General features: G+C 46.8%; 1 protein-coding gene and 1 pseudogene across 11 annotated transcripts in view; one reads left to right on the plus strand and one right to left on the minus strand.

Moving 5' to 3' along the window:
- Positions 1 to 27,324, minus strand: part of NAV2 (neuron navigator 2) — a 738,710-nt gene that overhangs the window by 102,783 nt on the left and 608,603 nt on the right. For all 11 annotated transcript variants that reach the window (XR_002125006.1, XM_019651383.1, XM_019651379.1 and 8 more), the window contains one exon: positions 16,029 to 16,151. Coding sequence is in view for 10 of the 11 variants with exons in the window: in XM_019651383.1 (XP_019506928.1) it covers positions 16,029 to 16,151 (123 nt within the window). In the remaining variant the exon portion in view is untranslated. The remainder of the gene's footprint in view (positions 1 to 16,028; positions 16,152 to 27,324) is intronic.
- Positions 17,364 to 19,363, plus strand: LOC109387448 (histone H3.3-like; annotated as a pseudogene).

Below are 27,324 nucleotides of genomic sequence, written 5' to 3' on the forward strand. Positions count from 1 at the left end.
TACAGGAAATGCTCAGAAACGTCAGCTTCCTGTCCCTGTGGTCCTCTCCTTGTTGAAAACCTCTCATTCCAGAGGGCAATCTTTCCCCCTTGTTTTGTTTTTCAAGAATGATTAAAAATCAGTGAACCACATGGGATTGAGATAATTCACAAACATTTATTGAGCTTCTAGTATGTGACAGTTACTTCCCAGGCCGTGGCTATTAAAGAGTTAAGACAGACAGAGAGGGTCTGGATTGTCAGAGAGCTTAGTTCGGTGAGAACGAATACAGGCACCTCCATTCCTGCCCTGCCTTGGAGAGGAATCTTTCTTTTGGAATGACAGCTATCATTTATTGGGATTATCACAAGTAGGCCTCACACCAACTCCATCATTGTCTGCATTAACTTGGCTCTAAGCCATTTGGTTAGCAAGGGGCTGAGCTGTGATCTGGCTATCCCAACCACAGTATCAAGGTAAGAGGCTAGTCCAGAGCTTCTGCTGTTAACCACTGCATTGAATTGCCTCGGGTTCAAGAGCTTGTGTTAAAAGAAGCATGAGTAAAAAAAGAAGGCATATGAGAAACCCAGGCTCCCTAAAACCCATCTGGTGGCCTCTGAAAAAGCCATAGCCAGCCTAGGCCAGGACGGGGCTAATGCTTGTAATTTGAAAAGCAACCCAGTGGATTTAGATGCTATCTTTTTTCAGCACCACCTTAAGTTACACTAAGGCAGTGGCACGGAGAGGGAATTTATGAGAAAGGCAAGGCTGAGCCTCCTGGAAGGAGGTTCTGAAAGAATTAACTGTAAGCTGATCAGAACATCACAACCGCCCAGTGTTCAAACCCATCGCTTTATGTTCCATTAGCACCAGTGATCATTTCCTCAGTGGCAGCAGAGAGAGCCCAGCAGCTCTGGCCAGAGCCCCGTATCTGCAACGCGGCCAGGCTCCTAGGGGTGCAGCAAGCGTCACGGGAGAGGAAAGACCAGGGCTTTCTTTACATGCCCATTTCACAGGGGAAACTGAAGCACAAAGAAAAGTTTGAATTACACTGGAAACATGGATTCTGAAACCCAAGGTTCCTCTTAAGAACATGTTAACTTGGCAGGCTTCCCCTTCAACACACAGAAGGAGCAAACTAAGGCTTTCCAAGTGCTATGGGGGGAATGAAAGGCGAGTGTAGTAACAACTGCTGCTGGGAATTCCAGGCGAGCTTCTGGGTGGCCCAGAGGTTCTCTGTCTCTGGAATTCAAAGAGCTCTGGTGTTTGAGAACCAATTTTCAGGGGTTCCAGAGGTTTGCCAGCAAATAAGGCTGGTGGCTCACTATGACTAGAGACAATTCTATTGTAGATGTCTTCGTATCAAATTTTCCTGAGTTCACATGAGCCCTCCATGCTCTCTAAGGGCCACTATATAATTCAAGGTCAAGGCTGGTGATGAGTGAGGCTTGGTTCTCATCCCTGGCTCTCAGAGGCTAGTGAGGGTCTGCTTCACGCCCATGGCCCTGGTCTGGCCCTTTCTTATCGCTACTAGGAAGAACGTGTGCAGGCAGGTGGCTGTGAACCCCTCCCTTTCCCCACCTTCCAGTGGGGCCTGGCTGCCTCCTTCTTGGAGAGGCAAGGGTGATGCTTTTACCTGTTGGACTCAGGTAGAGCTAACTTAGAGATGGAGGGAAGTGGGGTCAGATAGAGTAGGAGAGGCAATGTCCCACACCTGACACTGTGAGTCACTTGACCCCTGGGAGTGGCTGAGGGAAGAAGAGTGCAGCCTTTTGAGATAATGGAGGGGGCTGGAGACAGAGGTTCAGAGGACCTGGGTTCTAGTTCTGCTTGCTGTGTGACTCCAGACAAATGACCCAGCCTCTCTGAGTCAGTTGCACCATCCAACTTGAGGGTGGTGGTGATAGTTTTCCCCTCATAGATGGGTATCCATATGAAATGGAACATCGATACAATCCCGTTTGACTCCAGGCCCATCAATTATTAAATAGCTCTAGTTCCTCATCTGCAATACTGAACTCACCAGGTTGAGACGCACACTAATGCGCAGCACATTTAGAGCATGTGGCACAGGGGAGGGGAAGGAGGTGCTTGTTATTTTCCACTCTGAGTGACCTCAGAGCCCCATCCCACCCCGTCGTAGTCAATGTCTGGGTCTATTCTCTGGGCGCCTGGCTGGACGGCTTGTTGCTTAGGGCAGAAAGCATTTCCCCAGCTCGCGTCCTTCCATTTGGTGGTTCAGCTGCTGCCTGCTCTGGTTTACAGCCCATTTATGGGGGAGCGCCCTGGTCACTGGGTGTTTGTGTAGTGTTAATCATTAGGAGGTGGCCAGTTCTAATACTGTGAGCCCCAGGGTATCTACAAATAAGTCAGCTATTTGCCTCAGTCTATCAGGGTCTGTTTTCCGAAGGCTTCTCTCTCCAAGGACACAGGGAGGACCCCTGATGCAGCCTAGAGCTGGGGGAGGTGACTTCTGAAGGGCACAGTGGGAAAGGGCTACTGAAGGTGAGGTGTGAAGTTTAGAGTGAAGCACCCACCATCCTGGAAAACATACTGCTGGCCTTCAGAGATGGGACTTCCTTTCCCAGGGAATGAAAGCCCCAGGCTTTCCTCTTTCCTTCCATCCCATTTTGCTCCCTGCCAAACCTGGACTGTTCTTTCTCCTCCTGACCACTTAAAACTCACTTGTTTTCCAAGGTCCATGGCAAAGTCCCCTCCTCCAGGAATCCTTCTCGGCCTACCCTGTGCTATGGTGCTCTGGTTCTGACCTCTGAGCCGGAGATGGCTGACACTCCCCTGTCGGTACTGCCCTTACCCTCAGTTGCTCATGACCTGGTCTTTGAGATAACAGAGAGGGCTTTGGTATCTATTTTTTTTTTTAAAGATTTTTATTGGGGAATTAGGGGGATAGGAACAGTGCTGGGGAATTGGGGGAAGGGGAACAGACAAGTTGCTGTCGCTCTGTTCCTCAATCTAGTTGTGGAGGACGTCGCCCCACTGGCCCAAGTTGGCACCATCATCGCGCTCTTCTCTGGCGAGGCACATCAGTCGCCGGCCCCTGGACGGCCGCTCACTGCGGCTGCTGGCCGCTCACGCTGGCTGCTGGCCGCTCACGCTGGCTGCTGGCTACACAAGGCAGCCTATGGCAACCCACTGCCACAGGGGCTGCAGCACACGCCGTCGCCGGCGACTCCCGGCAGCCCAGCTCCAGGTTGAGCTGTTGTTCAGCATCTTAGCTGTAGAGGGCAGTGTCACTGGCCCTCATATGTGGGATCTGAACCGGGGCCCTCTGGCATCCCAAGCGAGTTCTTAACCATCGTGCCACTCGGCCGGCCCGTGGGCTTTGGTATCTTTGAATAAGACTCCCCTCCAGGTCCCTGTGTCCCTGAGCACTAGCACAGTATCCTGTAGTGCTATGCAGGATGGGTGAGACAGCCACACCCAGGTCATCTCAGTCAGGCTTGCCTCTTATCTGTACTGAAGACCTACTCTGTGCTAAGGGTTGAACTAGAAGTACTGAGAGTGGGAAAAATCAAATATGTTCTCAGTGAAAAATCCAAGGCCTCAGCTGGAGAGACGTAACTCATCCTGCTGAAACAGACGTTTAGTTCAATAAGTGTTGCCTAAACACCTACTATGTGCCAAACACTGTATTATTAGGTCCTGGAAATCCACTGATCAATAAGATAATCCCCGCCTTCAAATTGAGCATAGAGAAAATAAAAAAAGAGTCAAGATTTTGTTAGAAGCTATGCGTAAAATGAAGGATTGGACAAGGTCCTTTGGGAGCTCCAGGGACAGAAACTAAGTTTGAGATGCCTAGCAAGGTGACACTGGCGCTGAATGCTGAAAGAGGTGTATGTGTTAGCTTGGCAAAGCAGGGTCAGAAGCGGGCATTCCATGGGTAAAGGCAAGCCGACTGAGAACACCTCGCGTGCTGGAGGCTGAGAAGCGTTGGGTGCTGCTGCAGTTTATGAAGTGGAAGGCAAGGCTGGTGTGGCCGCAGGGGACCAGCTGGGTGCCCTACTTCAGAGGTAAACCTTTTATCCTGTACCCTGACACGGGGGCAGAGGATTCTCATGTGCATAATGCACATTTGGAAGAATCACTGTGGCCATGCCGGGGACGGTGTGGAGTAACAGTGGCAGTGAGAGCAGGGGGACTATGCCAGGCAGTACGCAAGAACATGCTGTGAAGTAGATGGATAAAGGACAGTAAGAGTCCCAGCTCTCCAGCTCCAGTGGAGCCCAAATTTGAAATCTGGAGCTGACCTCTGTGGCACCAGCTTGGCTGGGTCATTAGCATGACAAGTGCTGCTTTGGACAGAGGCCTCCCCTGCAGACTTCCCACAGGGACATTCAAGTCCAGGTCCCCATCAGCTTGCCGGCTTGGCTTTCTACCCTGTTCTCCAGATCATTAAGAGCACAGCCCTCCGGTGACTACCTCCTCAGGGGCTTTTGTTTAAAGTGAGAAGCAAGGACATTTAATTGCCTCAGTTAGACACACTGCTTTACTCCCCTCTCCCTGCTCCTCCATACCCCCTGCCCTGTCAGTTCCCCAACACCCCAGCTCCCACCCCTGGCTTCATCCTACAGCCAGAGTCTTGAAATATAATCAGTGCATGTTCTGAGGCCCCCCCTCAAATTATGGCTCTGATCTTTACTTCCAAAAACAGAGCTGGAATTACAGCTTGGCTCAGGGACATGTTCAAATCCACAGGGTCATAAACCCTTTCAAGCTCCTTTTCAAGACCTTTGCTGGGGATTTTAACAGGTTTGCACCTCTGAGGTTGTTATATGATGGTTAATGGGCTGATGCAAAAGAGTGGGACCTCCTGCCAGGACGTGGAGTGTGTTGACTACTTCAGCTTTTACCAGTTGCCCACTGGGGTCTCAGGCTTTAAATGGTATCTTGTGTTTTTTCTCCCACCAGAGTTCCCCAAGGACCAGAGAAGCAGAGATACAAGAGCTGCATGAGACCCCCGCCCCCACCACCGAAGCAGAATCACAGAGAGAAGGGTATGTGGAGGCACGGATGCAATGCAGGCAGGTGGCCACCACACGGGGCCTCGGGCTGGAAGGACCCACACTTGACATCCCGGCTCCCCAGTCAGGGCACTTGAACCTCTCTGCAGCTCTGTTCCCTCACAGGCAGTCAGCATTCTAATCCCTTACTAAATAATACTTGCTGCCACCCATGGAGGGTGTTCACGGGGCCCAGGTGCTATGGTAACATGGACCCTGCACTGTTCTCATTTCCTCTTCACAGCAGCTCTATGAAGGGGACTTACTATTACTATTATTATTATTATTATTATTATCATCATCATCATCACTATTATTATTTACAGATGAGGACACGGGACTCAGGATGGGTACGTTAACTGATGTCTGTCCCATCGCTGGGAAGTGGCAAAGCTGGGGTCTGAACCTGCCAGGGGCCATAGGTTTGAAATAATTTTTCCAAAAGCATTATGGGCTGGGTCAAACCATTCAGTCTCCCACAGGAGAAACTCCTGGACACCAACAAACCCGTGTTTTGAAAGCAGGTTGAGGCCACAGTTAAACTTATTTTGAGGACTGGATGAGGACTGAGTTTATAGATGATTCTCTATAAACCATAGCACCAGGGTTGACCTGTGTCACCTGTAAGAGTTGTTTGCAGTCACTGATGCCCCATTCTGATTGGTCAGTGCCCTGTTCTGGTTGGTTAGTGCCTGCATCACAGAGCCGGACAGTCATTCATTCAATCACAATATATGCAAAGAGCACCCCTCTGAGCCAGGCACCTAAATATTCAGTAAGTCTTATTAATCATTCTTAGGATAATATTGAATGAATGAATGAATGAATGCATGCATGAATTGCAAACATCTACCACTGCATATGCCAGGCCCCTACAAGCCTAGGAATGCTGAGAAGAGTAAGATATTGTTCTGGTTCCTCTCTCTTAGTTTAGCTGGGGAGACCACACCTAAGAGCAGACAATTGCAAAAGCATATTAAGTGCCACCAGAGAGCAAAGCACAGGTTTTAAGGAGACCCTGGATGGATGAGAGGTCCCCATGGGACCCTGTCTGAGGCTAGGGGAGAAGTGAGGAAGGCAGGACTAGAGCTAGTTTTGAGGCATGAGTGGGGATTCCTCAGGGAAGGGAAGCCAGGAGTTATTCCTGATTATTCCAAGAGAGAGCTAGACCCATAGACTAACCATCATTGGGACACCCTCCCTTTTAAGAGACAGACACCATGATGTCCTGGAAAGAACACTGGCTTTGCAGTCAGATAGACCTGGGTTGAAATTGGAGCTCTGCCACTCACTGTCCGTGTGCCCCTAGCAAATCATCAGACTCACTGACCGGGACTCCTCATCTGTGCAACTGGGATAACTCCTTCCTGTCTTGCTGGGTCCTCTGGGAGGTTAAGGCAAATATGTAAAGCATCTAGGAGAATACTTGGAACATAGTAGGTGCTCAATAAATGAGAATCATTGTTGCTGACAATGAGACTCAGACCCCAGATTGCAAACTACTAAGAGTCCTGGGGAGTGGTACAGGCGGCCTCCCAAGGGACCCCATCTCTGCTGTACCCAGAGCTCTCATGAGTTGCCCCCACACTGACAACAAAAGCATGGATTCCCTGTCACCACAGGAGCTCTATAGCACAAGGCAGAGGCTGCCTGGAGACCCACCCTCATCTCCCCACATAGCACCCAGCCAGCGAGGCCAGCTTCTGGCTGACTGGAAGGCACCCCAAGTGCCCCCTGCACTCGCATTCTAGAGTTCACTGTGTACCATGTAAAAGGAGACACGACTCCTACCCCAACCAAAACGCCCTGTGGTTCTGCTGCACATCTCCAAGGGGTTCCCCACAATCCACATCCAGGTAGCCCAAAGCAGCAGCCAGGGAGAATGTTCCTGAAGCCTCATTGTGCCACCAAAGAAACTGTAGGGCTGTGAGTCCCTGTCCCCAAATCCCAGGGTAAACTAAAGGGAGAGGCAGCGATAGAAATCCTTGAGCCATGCAACCATCTCATTTCCCTCATTCATTTAATCTCCTCCGCACAATCTTGCCACATCCCTCAAAATGTCAGAGTCTCCCTTCAGATCTCATTTCAGGCAATTTTACAGTGCTGAGCACCACGGATTAATGAGGGAGATAAATCAAAGTGCGCAGTGGGCAGTGGACGAGGAAAAACAGTGGGGCTGCGGCTGGGGCAGACAAAGCCGGCCTCCTCTCCTGTGGGACTGAGACACAAAAAAGCCACAGGGGTTTGCAGCAGAGGCCACTCCTGGGAGAGAAGGCTGCTGGAGGTGGACCCTACAGGTCACCAGGTGTGAGCGATGCGACAAAGGCAACTCTGAGGACTCTGCTGGGGGCTTTGGCACTGAAGTGGTTAATTGTTCTTAGAAAACATATGACACCTGCAGCTTTGAGCATCGCTAATATCTTCCTAAGTAAGGGACAGAGTTCCTTCAGCAATAGCAGCTCCTGCCTGGAGCCTGAGCAGTATTCTGGGCTTTCTTTTCACTGAGCTTCCGATGGGGAAAACGAGACGTGGGAAGAGGGATTATCTTAAAGGTCAGAAGTCCAGGTGCTGCCACCTTTGCAAGCACCTCTGTTGGTGCAAGGTACTAAGGAGAGGCTGACGAATGACACTTGCTGCTCCACATAAGTTTCGGCTTCTGCGAAGACGGCAGCTGAGCCTCTGAACAATGAGAAGGCAAGCACAGGGATCGAGGACCAAGGCTTTAGTGTTCAGAGAAACGAATTCAAACCCTAACTTTTTGCCCCTTTAGAGCGCTGTGACTTTGGAGAAGAAAATGTCACCTCTCAGAGTCTGTTCCCTTGTAGGTAAAACTCATGGTCTCCCTGCAAAACCCACTGCAAGTGCTGTTTTGCCCTCCGCTGTGGTGTTCGATGCAAAGCCTGACAACTGCCTGAAACATCACAGTGTAGGGGAGTCTCTCCAAGCCCCCCAACACTGCCTGTTTCCAAGGCTGACCACCCCCTCTGGACAGGCGGCGCTGATTTAGAGAACAACGGCACATCCAAGTGTCATTAAACCCTGACAAACACCCACCCAAGTAAATACAATTCACCGCTTATCAGTCACTTGGAATTTTATCTCGATGAAACTAAGACTACAATTCCATGAGCTTCAACTCCTACTATAATTTTGGTGAAGCTCCAAGTTAGAGCTAAATCCACTGCAATGTATGATAGCAGATTTCTCCCAAAGTGCCAGAAAGGTCCGCAGCCCACCCCCACCCACTCTCACCCACAGCTCTGTGTGCCCTGGGTGCCACTTTTGGAAGATTTCATTCTGGTCCTTCAACCCTGGACATGCTTCAGAACCTGCCACCAGCGATACCAGCGACCCTCCCCTCTCACTCTCCTCTAAGTGCATCTCGGTTTAGAGCAGGCTTCGCTCTGAGGTCCAGTGAGGGCGGACGCCTCACAGCTATCTCTCCTCTGACAGAGGTCAGCTATGTGCAGAAGAGGAGGCCCCTCCGCCTGCTGGGTCTGCACCCACCACAGGCCTTGGGCGAGAGCCACATTCCTAACAGAACCATCACAGGACGACGACACCTGACACTGTGACTGTCAGAGATGAAAAGTTCATGGGGTCCCTGCCCTGCATGGATGAATTACACTCATGAGCCATTCTGTTAACTCTGCCCTCAAGTGACAAACAAGGACACTGATTCACAGGAGCTTGGGGACCTTAGAGGCAGCTAGTCTGATAGCACAGATGAATAAATGGGGGTGGGGGTGGGATGTCTTGCCCAAGATGTTCAATGGTGCTACAGCCAGATCTAGGGCAAGGCCTCTTGGCTCCCATGCACTCCTTCCCTCATTGCATGGGCTGCATTCCTAATCGTCACCAAAGAGATAATGTGTGCTTTCATCACAGTTTCTGCAGAGCTCATGCTTTCCAAACTCACACTGTGATGGCCTTGCTCCCTGAAGCCTGGAGGACAGCGAGCGGTCATTGGGCCACTCACAATCTCTCTGGGCCTCAGTTTCCTCATTGGAGAAGTCAGAGGGCTGCAACTGCTGATTCTGAAGGTCTCTTTCACCCAGCCTTGCATTGTAAGCTTCTGTTTGAACAGGCTTGGGAGAGGCAGCCTTGAAGAAATACGCTTACAGGCAGGGTAACCTTGAATAGGAACTCGGGGCTGGCACAGCTGACCAGCGCGATCCATCTAAAGGTTACACTGTAACCAGGGACACCTCTACACAGGCCAGTGTAAGTGCTGCCCTAGACACTGGGCTTATTTCAATCAGCTCTTATGTTTGAGTAACAGAAATCGGGGCTAGGCTGCTCTTCGAAAGTGACAAAGGATATTAAAGGAAACAAAAAGAAAATCCCAAACGGATGATGAGATAAGCAGGCCTATTTGGACGCATGGGTAATGTTTCTAAAGGATCTTTCAAGTCATCGCCTGATAGAAAAGGAAACCTCCTGCGTTTTATTATGATAAGTTCCCAATGTAGGGCAGCAGTTAGCCCCCAGGGATGCCCCTGTTCCTTCCGGCCCCCACAGCACTCGGTGAAAGTCTGTATGGCATTTGGCACCTCGACTTTTCATGGCTTATTTAGGCTTCTCTCTACTTTATTTGACTGCAAGTTCCTCGAGAGGAGGGACTATAGCCTACTCATCTTTGGAGGCCCAAGGCCTGTGCATAGTAGGTGCTCAGTAAATATCAGCCTTTTTTTCTATAAGCTGTCACATATCAAAACACAGTCCAAATACTTTGTTGAAATACAGCTAACCCATAGTATTGATTAAAATTCCTAAACCAAATCAGTCATCATGTTCCTCTTCTATCTCCTCACTCACCCCCACCCAGAGGCACTACCAGAGGCCATCATTTGGACTGGGTGGCACAGGGCAAGGTATATAGTAAATATGTGATAAATTGTATGATACACAGTTGGCTAAATAATGGGCGGGTGGCATTAAGCTAAGGTTGTCGGCTTGTGTGTAATAAAACAATGACAGTCACTAGTGCAATTCATATATTTTCCGCTCTCACAGGCATATGGTAGAATTGTACTTCTCTTCACCTTTTAATTTAAGGGTAGCCATGTGACTTCCTTTGGCCAATGACAAGTGAGTGGAAGTTACACGCACCATTTCCGGCAGAAGCTTTAAGAGACAGTATGTGGCTCACCACACTCTCTCTTTGCCATGGGGATTGCCAATGCTTTAAACAGTGGCCCCTCTGGTACCCTAGAGGGAGAATGATGTACAACACAGCCTCCCACTGACCTGCAATGGCCAGGTAGGGTGGGTTTTGGGGCGCTGTTTGTTACGCAGCACAACCTATCCTATCCTGACTCATGTAAAGACTTGCCCAGGGACCTAGATTAAAACACGTGGTATTATTTTCTGTTGGAGGGCACAGGTGTAGTCAGGTTCTGACTTGGGGTTGTAGGCCTATGGTTTGGGGTGCTGAGGGATAAGCATAGAAAAAGGTGCCCCCTTTTGGCTCTTCTCTTTCACCGCTCATTCTTGCCTTCATATTGCTAAACGTCTTCTCATCTGTACTTTGAACACCATCAAGCCTATAAATCACTACGAAACAGCTGCTGAGAAGGCACCTCTTTTGAAAATGTAGTTTGGGGGCGTGATCTCCACTGCCCCCACCCCCACTCCCAGCCCGACATGAACACATATTCAGCTGTTGTCCTACCAGAGTGTAACCTGGGACAAAGTTATGAGCTGGGAAACATGAGGGAGTAGAAGATTCTCATGGGGCTATTATTATACCGCCTTTAAAGAAAAAAAAAAACACGTGAAAACATTGCACGCCCAAGAAATGCTACTCCACAGACTATTCTTTTTTCTTCACAGCCCCCCTGGGAGAATTCCTTTGTGGCTTAAGGTGCAGATGGCTTGCTTCCTGTCAGCACCACCCCTCTGTTCAGCACAGGTGGTCTCTGCCCACCCATTCCACAGGAAGCAGCTCTGGCTTAAAAAGAAAGCCAATGGCTCCAGCAGAAAAAGAGGCCCTTGGGAAAGGCCAACGCAGTAATTATTACCCTGTTACCACGGAAATAGAGATTTGCCTCTAAGGCTCCTTTTATGAGCTTTACAATGAAAAGTGACTTTTACTCTCGCCTACTTTGTATCCCCTTGCTACACACAAGCAGGAGAAGGAAAGGGAAAGGGGTGGAAAGAAAACAGAATGCAGATTCCTGATGCCAGGCACCGTGCTGGAAAACGAGTGGAACCCTTGAATGCAGGACGAAGAAAATGTTCCGGGGCGCTAGTGGGTGTAAGAGGCAGCTAGTTATAAGGCAATCAGGAGAAGGCAAGGAGAAAGGAGAAAGGGAGATCAACGGACTGACCCAGACAATGAAAGAGTAGGGAGAAATGAGGTGAGGGGAAGCTCATTATCACTTAGGTAGCAAGCTCAATGGTGAATTATCACTCAAACAGGCAACCACGTAGCACCTTATGGCTAGTATATCTGTATTCTCAATTTCCTCCCTTTTCAACATGCCATAGTCTAACTTCTATTTTCCTCTGGTCCTAATGCTTTGCTTTAATTCACAATTGTTCTTTTATTATACACAGACACTCTAAGCTGTTATGGAAAAAAGAGGGCTAACTATGTTGTTAATTAATTAAAAATAAAGAAAAGAGAGTTGCAGGGGATAGGGCCCAGATAGCCCTGGGTGATTTGCAGGCCTGGAGAATAGAGTATTTTATCTTTGTTCAGTACTTTGTAAAACACTTTCACCACCTCCACCTTGTGGACTCCTCACAGTGGTCCGTAACTCCCCCTGGCCAGGGAGTGTAACATAGCCACATGTTCTGGAGATGAGGCCGTGGGCACCTCTGGGGGCGCATTCTTCTGCCTACCCACAGGCCTGGAGGGCAGGGTTAGTGAGGGGAGACATCATTCCCCATCTGTTTTCCTGCTCATCTGCATATCTCACAGGGGCTCTGCCTACGAAATAACAGGGTTGGGGACCTTCCGCCTGGTGAGGGCTCCCACCAATTCCACATGCTGGCCAGGGACCTCTGGCCTGGATTAAACCCATCTCTCTAGGGTAAGCCCTGTATCTATGAGTGGGCACTGCTTGGGGTCAGGAGGCCGCCTTGTTCCACACAAATCACAAAGCCAAGCATTGCCCTGGGCCCTTGGAGATCTTGTGACACTCCCGGGAGAGGAGAGAGGGTTCAGCTTGGCATGCTGGTCAAATACCAGGTTGCATAGTTACATCCCCACACCGTGGGACTCCCAATTCAAGCTGAAACTGGGACAGCTCTGAGCACCAAGGCCAGGGCCCCGAATGCACACAGTAGAGTCTTTGCCGTGACTTCGACTCCTACTGAAAGGGCCATCTCAATACCTAAGACATTCAGAGTTTGGAGGGCAGGGAAAACCTTGTAACAAGAAGGAAAACAAAAAAACAGCTTCTCCTTTCTGCTTGGTTGCTTGGCATGATGTTAGGGAAATTTTCATTTTGCTCAAGTCTCAGGCTGATATTTTACCACATGACATTAGTTTGGGTTTTTTTGTTTTCTTTTGTTTTTTTTGCGATTTTTATCACTACCGAAATTAATAAAAGCCATTGGAGTTCAATGTGTGTTCTAATGGTTTGAATAAAGTTACTAAGCAATCCCAAAGTCCTCTTGATCTAACCAGCACAAATAGCCTGATTTCTGTCCTCCTTGGGCTCTTAATGACACTTCCATGACCTGGGGATGCTATTTAGGCAGAACATCTAACTGCCCGAGCCCACTGCAAGCTAAAGCATTTCCGTGATGACAGAAAAGTCTATGAGCACAGCTTTGGAGGGACAAGGAAAGGGACTCGGCAGTGGAAACTTTCCCAGAGCTGAGCTTTAACTCAACTCGCTGAAGTTCAAGACCTTCTGACGGGTGCTGAGGGGCCAGCAGTGCACGTAGGAACTGGCAGGAGACTGCCTGTCTGTGAGCCCAGTCTCAGCCTCCTTGTTGTATTTCTTCTTCCTCCCTGGCTGCCCATGCCCAGAAACCTCCATGGCCCAAGTTCTCTTTATTTATGTGTTATCTGGGGCCTATGACTTGTGATAAGCCACCTCCATTTGTCCCTTTTGATCATCTCTTGTTAGCCGGCTGGCTCCAGTTTGCCGGAAGTAGCCACTGATGACTATCAGGTAAAAACGAGAGCCCAGCGGTGGCAACCCTGAAAAGTGACAGGAGACCAAGGGCAGACTTGGCATTTTGAATTTACCATTGTCATTTATTATTTCTCAGAAGCCAGCTGGTGACACATGAGACTTACAAACCGACATGGTCTCCATCTCCCAGGCTCTGAAGATACCACTGCTATTGGTTACTTTTAATAACCCTGACATATCCCAGCCACATCCTGTTGCAAACAGCCGAGCTCTGTCTGGTAGGTCAGCATCCTTTAAGGCTGCTCTCCGGGGTGGCACTGCCGAGGCTAATGATTCTCCTATTCGGAAGTGCATGAGATGATCTGCCCTTCAAACGCTTGCCTTCCCTTGGTTGAGGTCTAGCCAGGTCTCATCTCTCAGTACTTTTCCTATTTCCTTTGTAGAACCAGTCTGCTGCTTGTGTGTGAATCCTTAAGGACTGGGTTGTCTTTTTATACAGAACTTCCTGGAAATATTGCAGCTCTGGAACCTTCTTTTTTTCGGGTTAAAAGGGAAGGATTCTGAAAAGGACCTGGGTTTTCTGCATTTTTTTCATTTGTCTCATGTAAATGATTTAAAGAACATGTTTCCAATTACTGGAACAAGAATAGGACTACTTAACCTGCCATACAATGCCAGTCATTTGCATACTACCTTAAAAAAAAAACATATCTGCATGCCATCTGTGATTTTCTTCCTTGCTATTTCACATTTAATAGCCTACACTAACCTTACTCTAAGCAATATTTATAAAATCATGGGTTTGATGTGACAGTTATAAGTTTTTTTAAAATATTAAAATTAAAATGTAATTGTTAAAAAGAAATATTTCCCTACCTACCAACTAAAATGATTTCCTACACTACTACTGTAAGCCTCCCAACTTTGGGAAACACTCACCTAGACTATGGTTTTTGGAAGAGATTTACATAAAGAGCTTTATAGAGACAAATCTAACACTATTTCAACTTAGCCAAAGATGAAGCATTACTATGTCTTGTTTATAATAACTTTGGAAATTAAGGAAATTTAATGTATTCCAGGACAATGCAAACAATCTCACTGCCAAGAGGTCAAAACTTAAATAGGAAATTTATAAGCATTGTTAAATCCTATTTTTTTAAAAAGCCACCTGAATTCTTTCTTTAAAAGTTGGTCAGTTATCCATTTAGTTTTGCATGATCACATCTGAGCAGTGCAGTCTGGGGAGAACCCGAAGCCACTGCTGCCCACTCGGTCCTACTACACAGGCTGGACAAACACAACACAACAAACGCCATCCATCTTTCCATCTCCCACTCAAATCCTCCAGCTCCAAAAGCAGAAACAATCTCAGCTGTGATCTGTAATAATTCCATTAACCCTGCAATGAAGCATTAAATTAAACTGCCTAGGGCAGATTCTTCTTTGGCTACAATGGGACATGTACCTCGTAAGGCCTTCACTTTATGCTAATAGATTTACTAACCAACTACATATTTACAGGAGAACACACATAAGCAAATAATTTGGCAAATTGTGACATCTCCAGTGGGGGTGTTACAACAACTGATTTTCCCCTGACACTATTTAAAGATTTTAGTTATACAGAGCTTTATTTAGCCTTAGAAAGAGCAGTGTTCAAGTGGTTGATCTTTCTGTGGACTTCACAAACCAATACTTTTTGAAAAAAAATTAAAGCTGACTTGAGCTGGCACTGTAGTGGAAAGCCTTTGGGCATCTCTGGTATAAATCACCACCCTGGACTCTGTGGGAGACTTGGAGAAGGAATATTCAAGTCAGTGGCAGAGCCTGGGCCAGACCCCAAGTTCCTGACAACTAATTCAGCACTCTCTACACCAGCCTCGCTTCCCAGCCTTCCCGGAGAGAATGTGAAGATTTCTCTCCAGCAAATTCCATCTCTGGGGGTAACTTCATTGTCTGTCTCTTTAGTATGCTGCCCTATTTCTCTAAAGCTAGTGAACTACAGAAGTCACCTAGCTCCTTGTAAAAAGTATGCTCTGCTAAGAGAACAGCAAGAAGCGGGACTTGTGCTACAAATATTTGGGTCTCCAACACATGAGGTTTAGCACCCAAAAAGAGGACGGTGATTTCAAAGCACTCCCATCTAAATTCCATGGAATGTCTTATCAACCCAGATGTGGAAAGAGGTCAAGAATGCCAGAAAAATGTTTCATCACTCGATCATTAAAGGGTACTGAAATCTAGAAATATAACACGTCAGAGCTGGAAGCGATCTTGCTCATGGTCATAGAATTGGTTTGTGTCAGTAGAAGCTTGGATGTCACATATCCTTCTTTCTTTACTGGAGTGTTTTCTGAAGCTCTTTTCCCCTGTGATGGCAACAGCAATGAAGACAGGTCCAACCCTATAATCTCAACTACTCAGCACGTGGTGTGTAGACCTATACCCTTAGGCCTTGCCTCCTATTACCAAGCAACAGGAGACTTACTGTGAAGCCTGCTCAGCCAAGGCCAGAGAGCTCCCGTCTGCACACAGATCTTCTGTGCATCACCAGGGACTGTCTGTTCCAAGGTGCAGTACCTAGAAAGCTGGCTAACAGAGGAAGTAAAGCAGATCCCTGGGGGCTGCTGAACTGACAAAGATGTAGTAGCAACAGTCAAAACAACAACAAAAACTACTCAAGCCTAAATTCCCTGTGTTCTTGCTCTCCGAAGCACCACCCCACTCATACACAGGACTCAAGAACATATCAGCAGCCCTCTCCTACCTATTGCACCAGCTGCTAACCCCAGGCACCGCTTCAAGGGCTTCCAACCTCTACGTGGTTAAAGCAGCACACATCCGCTCTCAATATCACTGCGCTCATTTCTCAGGCCATTCTGGAATGTCCTCCACACCTGGCCAACCCCAAGTGGAGTAAACTTACCTGTCAGCGTCTCCAAGGCCCAGGGAGGTATTTCTTTGCAGCGTCTCCCGCACCACAGCCATCCCATCAGGGAGCCGGTTCAGGCGACGGGTGTAGAGGCCAAGTCCACCATCGGTCATGTACCTTGAAAAGAAGAGGATGATGCAAATGTATGATCAAAAGCAAGTCGTGGACAGTCTTGTTCCTATCCAGAAGCCCTGCATGGCCATGCTGTGTTCTAAATGGAAAGGAACTCTCCCAAGGCTCTGTCACCGATTGGAGCCCAGGGCTAATGCAGCCGCTGATTCAACCCAGAGGATCACCAGCTTGTTCGCAAAAATAGAACTCAGCTTAATTAACCCAAACTCACAGGAATCTATGAAGCAGAAGGGAACTAGTGAATAAAATTAACTGTCAGATGTATTCATGACATTCTTTTTAATGCCAGCAATTATACAAGCAGGTGTTTCACCTAATAATGTGAATGGAACTGGCAAGTCATTAGTAAATCATAGGGAAAAATATTACAGAAATATGACAGTGGAGGAAGCAGGCAAGCTTTTAAGAGAGGCAGAAAGAATAGAGGATGAGGGCTGGCCGAGTGGCTCAGTTGGTTAAGAGCATGAGCTCTGAGCAACAGGGTCAAGGGTCTGATTCCCACATGGGCCAGTGAGCTCCGCCCAAGCTGAGCTGCCACTGAGCTGCCAACAGGTGGCAGGGTGGCTCAGCTGATGAGAGCACGTGTTCCTAACAACAAGGTTGCCAGTTCAACTACCACATGGGATGGTGGGCTAAGATTGAACACAGCACCTTGAGCTGAGCTGAGCGGCTGCAAGCTGCCGATGGGCAGCTGGATGGCGACTGGACTTGGAGCTGAGCTAGCTGCGCTGCGCCCTCCACAACTAAGACTGAAGGACAACAACTTGGCCGTTCCCCTTCCCCAATTCCCTAACACTGTTCCCCTTCCCCAATTCCCCCAATAAAATCTTTAAAAAAAAAAAAGAGGATGAAAGAGGCACCTTTGCCATCACAGGCAAGCCACTTACAGCCTTCCTGCATCCCAAGGCAAACATGAGAATACTTGAGATAAGGCATATGAAAGCACTCTGCAATTTGTATTAGAGCATAGAAATGAAAGACATTATTAGGATTGTCATCATTTCTTGAAGTTTCTGCAATGGTGAATTTCATCTTTTATACCAATGTCTGAAGGGGGTTGCCACAAAACTCTCTGAATCACACAAATGCTGATTTACTCTTTTCCAGATCTCTTGGTGATGCTACAAAGTGATCTTCTGATGAAATCAGCATTGTCCTGGGAACGGGGGGGGGGGACTCCTGGAACTTTCTGGATAGATGGCTGACTGTCCCCAAAACAGACCAGTTCCTGAGATCTTGGCCATCAGTAGGAGGTAGTTCAGGTCCAAAGCAGCTTTACCTCATCTACCTTGGCTCCTTCACAACGCCCCGTCAGGGAGGCTGCTGAGTTATTACCCTCATCTTCAGAGGGGAACAGGAAGCAAAGTAAAACTTGGGCAGAACAAGAAACCAAAATCAGATCCCTTTAATTCCCACATAAGCTCTGTCAGACAGACCTGGAAGGTGTCTGAAAACGTGTTTTACCTTTCAAGTCAAATAACATGTAGTAAGAAGACCCACAAGTAGTTTATGTTCCTGGAACAGTCAGCTGAGCAATGTCATAGAATGTTTCACAGCATTTAAATGTTTAGCTTTAGAATAAATAAATATATGGTGTAGATCCTGAAGGTTCTCAATCCTTGAGGTTTTTTTTCCCCCCCTATCTCTAGTTTGGGACCTTTTAGGAACATAATCTTAGAAAAAGTGGAATTATAAGAAGCTATGGAGGTTGTCTAAAACCAGTATATTCAAGTTAGGGGCAGAGAAGAAAGTTCTCGCTGGAGTCATCCTGGGCTAGAAGGAGTTTCTAGAGTGAGTCAAAGTAACTTCCCCTTAGAGCAGCTTCCAGGATACCACGTCTGAACTAAACTTCTCTGATGCCCCCCCACTGATGACATTAAAGACCACAGATGATGCAATCCCAACATAATGGAAACTGTTGGAGTCTGTCAGACCAATGATTTGTGGTTGTGCCAACAAAACAACCGCAGAACAGACTGAAGTTTTCCCTCAACCATACCATTTTAAAAACAAAAAGCACTCTGTGTATATATTAAAAACCACTGAAATTGCCTTCCTAGTCCACTCTCCTTCCTGGATAACAGAATCCTAAATTTGTTCTTCTCTGGCAGGGCTGGAGGGCCATGAATCTTGACTAGTCTAATCACAGGGCTTCTATACCCCTTGACTAGTTTACAAATGGTGGATATGATGTAAATTTGGCTAGTGAAGTCAAATTTGCTGGGAGGCTTCTGGAAAAGTTCTTTTCACTCTTTAAAAAAGGACATAAGGGGGGCGGCCAGGTTGCTCAGTTGGTTAGAGCACGAGCTCTGAACAACAAGGTTGCTGGTTTGATTCCCACATGGGCCAGTGAGCTGCGCCCTCCCCAACTAGATTGAAGATAACGACTTGTTGAGCTGCCACTGAGCTGCTGGTGGGCAGCCGGATGGCTCAGTTGGTTAGAGCGTGTGTTCTTAACAAGGTTGCTGGTTTGAGTGCCACATGGGATGGTGGGATGGTGGGATGGTGGGCTGTCCCCGCCCCCCCCCCCCCCCCCCCCGACAACTAAATTGAAAATGGCAACTGGACTTGAAGCTGACCTGTGCCCTCCACAACTAGATTGAAACAACTACTTGACTTGACTTGACTTGGAGCTGATGGGTCTTGGAAAACCTCACTGTTCCCCAATATGTTCCCCAACAAGAAAACAAAACAAAACGTAAGGGTGTTCGCTGGCGTCGTTGTGCGGCCATTGCTCTCCAACGCCAGCACCACCTCTAGCTCGCTGAGCTCCAGCTGAAGGAGAAAGGGGCTGAGAGGTCCCTCAAAGCAGACTGCCTGCAAACCGACCAGTGGTAAAGCACCCAGGAAGCAAGTGGCTACAAAAGCCGCTTGCAAGAGTGCGCCCTCTACTGGAGGGGTGAAGAAATCTAATCGTTACAGGCCTGGGATGGAGGCACTCTGTGAAATTAGACGTTATCAGAGATCCACTGAACTTCTGATTCGCACACTTCCGTTCCAGCGTCTGCTGCGAGAAATTTCTCAGGACTTAAAAAACAACAGATCTGCGCTTCCAGAGTGCAGCTATTGGTGCTTTGCAAGAGGCAAGTGAGGCTTAACTGGTTGGCTTTTTTGAAGGTACCAACCTGTGTGCTATCCATGCCAAAAGTGTAGCAATTATGCCAAAAGACATCCAGCTAGCATGCCGCATATGTTGAGAAGGTGCTTAAGCATCCACTATGATGGGAAACATTTCATTCTTTAAAAAAAATTCCTCTTCTGTTATTGGTAGCTCTGAATGTTATTTATTTATTTATTTTTTGTGGAGTCAAAAGGTATCAAGTATATGATTTAAAGTGGAAAAACAGGGGACAGAAATCAGGTATTGGCAGGTTTTCCATTTTCATTTGTGTGTGAAGTTTTAACATAAATGCAAGACAAAAGTATTAATGCAAGTCAAAAGTTTCAGTGAACAAGTTTCTGGAGTTCAACTTTATAATGATTATAAATAAACCTGTTAAATTTTTCTGGACAATGCCAGCTTTTGGAGTTTTTTTTAATCAAGTAAATTTCTTATTGATGGCAACTAACTGGTGTTTGTAGCATTTTTATCATACAGTAGATTCCATCCATTTGTTATACTTTTCTGAGTTGTCCTACATGCAAGTACATGTTTTTAATATTGCTTGTCGTCTGTGCTGTTCCTGTAAGTTTGCTATTAAAATACATTAAACTATTAAAAAAAAAGATAAGAAAAATATGGCCTAAATGTTCGTTTTCCCCTAAAATTCATATGTTGAAGCCCTAATCCCCAATGTGATGGTATTTACAGGCAGGGCCTTTTGGGAGATAATTAGGGTTAAATTAGGTTATGAGGGCAGAGCCCCCATAATGAGATCAGTGTCCTTATAAATTGAGAGAATAGACCTCTCTCTCTCTCTCTCTCTCTCTCTCTCTCTCTCTCTCTCTCTCTCTCCCTCCCTGCCTCCCTCCCTCCCTCCCTCCACCATGTGAGGAAACAGCAAAAAGAGAGCTGTTTGCAAGCCAGGAAGGGACCTTCTCCAAGAATAAAATCTTCAGGCGCTCTGATTTTAGATTTCCCAGACCCCGTAAGTGTAAGAAATAAATGTTTGTTATTTAAGCCTAAATAAATAAGTACCACTGAATTTTGTACTTTAAAATGGTAAATTTTATGGTATATGATTTATATCTCAATTTAAAAAAAGTGATGACAACTATAGTTAACTAATTCTTTGTGTAATTACTTTCTAATGCTTGTCTCTCCCACACAAGGCAGTAAGCTCCTTGTAGGCAGGGACGCTTCTTATTGTGTTCCAGTCCATATCCCACGTGCCTTGCACATTCTAAGTGCTTATTTAATACTGTTTTTGTTGAAGGAATGAAGCCCAAAGACATAGTTATCAGGTAGGGTTTAGTAAAAACTTTTTGAAAGGACACCAACTACAGGTTTTCCTTCCTCTTAAATGTCAGCAAACTTGACATCTAAGACATATAGCAAGGCAAATTAAACGGCCAGTCTACCCATCTGTCTGTCTGTCCATCTATCCACCCACACATCCACCCATCAAACAGAGGTAGTGACCCAGGGTCCAGCGGTGAACTACATGCACATCTTATAACAGGAAAAAACCACTTATGTTAAAATGTAATTTTGTCAGAGGCTAGACTTTTCAGATCAAATGTCCTTTCAAGGACAATTCAGTGGAAAGTCTTCAAAACACAATCTGTTGCACCATTAAGCAAGGCAGTTAATTTGATTTCAGAAAAATCCTCCCAACCACAGAGATAAACAAAAAGAATTTCAACTGGGGAGATCTTGTCAAAGGACAAACAAACTAATTTTAGCATTCATTTCCCTGCTGGATTTTTACTGCTGGTGAAACAACACATGCTGCTGGGCAATTACATGCACCTGGGCATGTGCCTGAGCCTGGCTCCCCCGCTACCCCACCCTGGTTTTCTGTGAAGACTGGACAGTACAGCCTGGCACATTCAGAGATGGAATACTGAGACATGCTACAGCCCCAGCCCAGCCACACCCATATGCAATGCAGTTCTGTAGAAAACTGACCACCAGTGGTGGGGTGGGGGTGGCTAGAGAGATGGGGCTGGTTGTGCTGAGTTGACTTGTCAACTGCTGCTGGGAATTCTGATTTTGTTTAGGCAGAGAGAGGAAAGGTAAGGATAAACATGGATGCTCTGCCTTCTCAAATGTACCCAAAAGCCAGGGAGTTGAATGCAACTACCGTATTTCCCCATGTATAAGACGCTCCCACGTATAAGACGCACCTTAATTTTGGGGCCCGAAATTTGAAAAAAAATGTATTGAAGTTATTGAACTTAAGTTTTAGTCACCATAAAATTCATATAACTACTCATCACTTGCGGGAAATGCAAGTAAAAAAAACAACAACCACTGTAAAGACACACCCAGTTTTTAGACCCCAAATTTTTCGAAAAAGGGTGTGTCTTATACATGGGGAAATACGGTAATCTGACACTGATTAGGTTTTGTTGCAAATCTATTTCATTTGCATGTGAGAGAGAGAGAGAGAGAGAGAGAGAGAGAGAGAGAGAGAGAAGCGGTGAGGAAAAAGGGGAATTTACCTCTTCTCTCAGAGGTTTGTAAAAATATATTCAATCATATTTTTTATGATATTCTTCCAAATAAATTCTGTTGCATGTTCTCTCATTAGAAGACAGCATAGCCCTGGAGACAGTTGTCACTAGAAGTATCCTCACACTCAAGAATCTAATTTAAAATATTTCTAAATTATAATCCACCATTATGATAGTCTGATTTATTAAAAGTTATATATATATATGTATATGTGTGTATATATATGTACACACACACATATATATATATATATATATATTTTAATAACTCTTCTAGCCCTAATGAAAAATATATATTTTTCTGTTCAACCCAAATTTGTATAGGAATTGGCTACTGAATATGCTAATATGGACTGCTGTAATCAAGTTGATCCCTTAAGAAAGCCTAAGTTACAGATAAAGTGGTCACCTAGTGTGTTCATCTGAAACACCAGCCCTTGCTCAGCAGTTGAAAAGGCTTTTGTTCCTGAAGGCTCAGGGAGGCCAGTAGTGATGGTCACGCCCCATCTTGGGGAGCCTTGCGGTGGCTCATAGTCTCACATGGGATGGAGAAGAAAGGACTTGCCTGAGGCCACAACAACAGGAACCAGCTAATGCTGGGACTCCATCCCCAGCCCTAGAACCGCACTTTCCGTCTCCTTGGGGCAACAAGTAATTGGTGCTGGGGTCTAATGAAGTGCTGGTAATAGCCTAATGTTTGCTTGGTGGGATCCTGACTAAGCTGCCAAGCAACTGAACAATTTCCACATTTTACCCTCCAAGTTCTGCAGTGATGGCTGGAGGGGGCTTCCTGCCTCACCTTCCACAGCCCCCACAGAGGCCCCGGGTTGGAGAAAACAGGAGCCTCTGCTAAAGAGACAAGGTGTCTGTGGGGTGTTTTTCTTATCATTCAAGGCTGAGGCTCCCTGGGGCAGCCCACAAGCATCAGAGTTAGAAACACAGCTCTGTTGTCAGACAGACCAGGGTTCAAAGTCTCCTCCGCCCCTTGCTATCTGAAGGACCTTGTACACGTCATTATTAACAAGAACTAATGGGTACTGATGCTCGCTGGGTGCTGTGCAAAGTGCTTCACATAAGCCATGATATTTCTTTCAGCTTCAAAAGAATCCTGTCAAGTGCACCACCACCTCTATTTTTCAGGTGAGGAAAATGAAACTGGGGTCAAGATCCAAGCGCAGGTAGGTGAGTTCAAAGCCCGGCTTTGTCACCTTTTCATGAAATTTCTTTGACTTTCAGTTTGCTCACCTGCAAGATAGGTGAAATGACAGATCAACCTCACAGGGCTTGGTGGGTTAAATGAGACAGTGCATATGAAGCCCAGTGTCTAGCACACTGGGAATACTGTATCACGGTGTAGTGACTCTGCGTATCCTTCTCCCCTTTCAATTCCACAAATACCAGGTTCTGTGCCAGGGTACAGAGACGGACTGACCTAGTTCCTGCCCTGGCAAAGTTCAAGGGACTCAAACATTGAACAGATAACTCTACCACTACATGAAGAGCAGTATTCCAGGTGGATGTATGACAGGCTCTGAGCACATGGGGAAGGTGTCACAGAGGAGTGCTGTTTCAGGCGGCCCTTGAAAGGTGCAGAGGGGTTTGCCAGCCAGAAGAGGAGGTCCATCGAGGCACATGGGTAACATGTGCAAAAGCAAAGAGAAATAGAGACAAGGGTAAGTTAAGAAAAGCGTAAGCAATTCACAGTTGCTGGTGCATCAAGAATGCCAGGTGGGGGTGAGACCTTTGCAAGCAAACCCGGGGAGCTATGAAGGTGCTAAGCAAATGAATCACAGGCTCTGGCTTCTGTTTCAGAAAATACCAACTGTCCAATACGCCATCATTTAATACTCCAATTTTGGTATCTTTTCATTGATGTTTCCTTCTACACATTGTTCAGAATGCACCATTTGTCTGAATCCTGAGTCATCCCAGACCACTGGGGAATGGCCAGACTTGCAGGGTAGACCTCACCACCCCTCCAGCCAAGAGAGGCCTATGAAGTCAACATGCCTATTACAGGAACTTTCTCAACAAAATAGGTGCATCCCATGTAACTGACACTGGCTATGAAAAAGCTCTGGAATCCAATAGGACCTGTTAGAACAAATATGCTAGATTTTGAGTCCGACGTTTCGTCAATAGATCTCTTTCTTTAAACATGAGAAAACAATGTGAAACAAGTGAAACTGGCTTCGTGAGTCACCTTTAGAAGGAGGGAAAGGTGGCTGCTTATTTCCAAGGCTCACAGTTCAACATGGACGGCCTGCGTAACACACACTGACCTTCACTAATCTCAAAAGAAATCATATTCCGTCAGGAACTGGGGGAGGTGATAGGGGACGGGAAGGGAGAGAAATATGTACTGACCTGATCTAGTTCAGTGCGTTTCTAATAGTGCATGACACTCAAAACACACCAACAAGAAAAACCTCAGACGCAAGAAATAAAAGCAGTACAAATAGGGGGCAAAAAAAAAAAATCAAGCCTAGATGATTACTTTTCTACAAAGACGTGTCAGCCTGTCTATACCTTCGGGACACACTTTTGGTTTAAATGTGTACACTGCAAAGCGAAATGGAATGAAAGAAATATATAAAATAGTCCTTGCCAATATCAATATAAATATATGAACATATGTATCAACACATACTTTGTTGCCTAAGGTTAAAAGAAACGATGTGGGCTGATGAAAAGCCCTTGAAGCTAAGCATTTCGCCAACATCCAAGCCCCCAAACAACACACGCATTCACAGTGCCCCTCTACTCCATTACAATACAGCATGACATTTATTCTCTAAGTTTATTAGGATGTAAATTGAGTTTCTGAACAAACCTGTAAAAGGATCCCTTTAGTTTAGGGCCTCTTAGAAGTCAGATGAATAAACTTCACTCTGGGTCACAGAAGGACAAACCGACAAGCTAGTCTAACAAAGCTGCCTGAATTCTTTGAAGACAGCGGATCTTTATGACAGAAAAGAAGCTGCCCCATTCGACTTAAGGGAAGAAAGGACTATATTTGAAATGCCAAAAAAAGAAAAAGAAAAAAAAAGATGATTGGAAAAAATTAGGTTTAATTTTTCAGTGATTTTTATAAAATGGCAGCACTAAAATTTAGGCGAACGCTTAAAATTTTACTAAAGAATACTTGAAAATTGCTTTGTCCTCAAAGCTTTTAGGCACAAGAGCTGAGGCAAACTTGGCATATTTCCTTTAGCACTCTCCACCCTGCCTCCACCTCAAATGCCAAGTACAGAGAAAGAGAGAGAGAGAGACAGAGGGAGAGAGAGAGAGAGAGAGAGAGAGAGAGAGAGAGAGAGAGAGAGAGAGATCAGTGAGTGATTCTAATACCCTACTCCCAGCATATCTTTAATATTTTAAAATCAAATAAAGGTGTGTTCTATTCAAAGAACATGGTGTGGCTGCCTCTCTATTGTGGTCATCGCAAACTGACATACAATGAAACAGCCAAAAGCAGCCTTCAGAGAGAAAGTCTAAGGTTTGAATGTCTTTCTCAGTTGGGTTTCCCCTGTAATACCAGGGCTTTAGCTATCAATCATTGGGGCTAGACAACACAAATAATCAGGATAACATTTCTATGCTTCTCATGTGTTTGGGGACCCTGCCAGCAGAGGCAGGGGGGAGACATTGACCTATAGGACCCAGTTTCCTACCTTTCTGCTCGAGGCAGAGTTGGGGCACCTTTCAGCACTCTTTCCCACTGTCCTCTAGGACGGCTGGCTCTTCAGGACCTCCCGAAGCTGGGATCTTGCTCTTTTTTAGCAAGATGTGGGAATTCAATTTTCAGCTCTAGCAGAATCTTCCCTTATTTTGCTCCAGCCTGGAGCAGCCCCTCGAGGCCATACCAAGAACCACCTCAGCTCAAAGCACAAAACAGGACCACGGCCAATGGTTGTCACTGCAGGGAAATTTCTTCAGTGGCCATGAGCCACCACCTGGGAATATCCACAGCTCAAGGGACAGCAGCCCCTTCCCTGGCGTGTCTGCATGTCACTCCCATCTCAGGAAGTCCTGGCTGGGAAGCAGCCAGGTGACTGGGAAAACCCGGGTGTGTTCTCTGATCCTAGTGTGGCAGGAAGTCAAGCCTGCTGCCGAAGTGAACCGGGCTCAGGAGGTCTGGAGCCGACTGGGGCTGGCCCAGTCACCAGAGCACGCCTCTCTGGGGAGCACGACGCAGGCGTTGCTAAGCTAGTCAGACAAGAGCTCAGCTCCAGCAGGTCATGGGGACAGCGGCAGCAGCAGGAAAAGGCAGGCCTGAGTAACGGAGGCGTCAACGGGCCTCGGGGGCCCCCTGTAAGCCTCTCTGGGGAGAACGGGTGCCACAGACTTTATTTCCTAAAGTGAAGTGCTGCAAAGGCACACTGCTGGGGTCATTGCAACAAAACTCAACACGTACTTCACTTTCTACCTGCCACTCAAAATATGCGCCATGGACCAGCAGCTTTGGCATCACCTGGCAACCTTTTAGAACTGCAGTATCCCAAGGGCCAGCCGAGTGGCTCAGTTTGTTAAGAGTTTGCTTAAGAGCACGAGCTCTGAGCAACAGGGTCGCTGGTTCGATTCCCACATGGGCCAGTGAGCTTCACCCGAGCTGTGCCTGTGCTATGCCCGAGCTGAGCTGCTGCTGAGCTGCCAACAGGTGGCAGGATGGCTCAGCTGGTGACAGCACGTGCTCCTAATGACGAAATTGGCTGTTCGATGGTGAGCTACGCCCACCTGCAGCTGGGACTGAACTACACACCTTGAGCTGAGCTGCTGCCCAGATGGCTCAGTGGATAGAGCGTGTGCTCTTAACAGCAAGGTTGCCGGTTTGACTCCCGCATGGGATGGTGAGCTATTCCCACCCGCAACTAAGATGAACACAGCACCTTGAGCTCAGCAGCCGCGAGCTGCCATCGGGCGCCTGGATGGCGACTAGACTTGGAGCTGAGCTAGCTGCACCCTCCACAACTAAGACTGAAGGACAACAACTTGGCTGTTTCCCTTCCCCAATTCCCCAACACTGTTCCCCTTCCCCAATTCCCCAACAAAATCTTTTTAAAAAGCCAAAAAAAAAACCATACCCAAATACAACATCTAATGGAGGAACAAACTCTTTCTTACACAACCAAAACAGTTTAGGGACCACTATCAAAAGCAGAAATTCCTATGTCATAAGTTATGGGCCCCTTTGAGAAACTGGTAAAAGCTATGGGCCCTACCTCATATATGTGCAAAATGTGCATCCAGTTTGAGTCAGTTCACAGACCTCCTACCCGGGCCCCACGTTAATGATCCCTTCTCCTCAGTCAGGGCAGAAGTAGTTTGGCCCTTCAACGTATTCTGCAAGTTTCCACATACCACGAGTTTTGCTGATGTTTGCTATAAACTGACTCAGCCGTGGTACACGGCATTGCTGTAACTCACATGTTACCCTGAAATTTAGCACGTACACTCCATCTCACCACTGCTTTGGGTTTGGGCTTGTTCTCACCAAACTCCTAGCAGAAGGGTGATTGAGCAAGTGGGAAAATTCCTGTGT

The sequence above is a fragment of the Hipposideros armiger genome, unplaced genomic scaffold (genome assembly GCF_001890085.2).
Source record: "Hipposideros armiger isolate ML-2016 unplaced genomic scaffold, ASM189008v1 scaffold_159, whole genome shotgun sequence".
NCBI classification, from domain to species: Eukaryota; Metazoa; Chordata; class Mammalia; order Chiroptera; family Hipposideridae; genus Hipposideros; species Hipposideros armiger.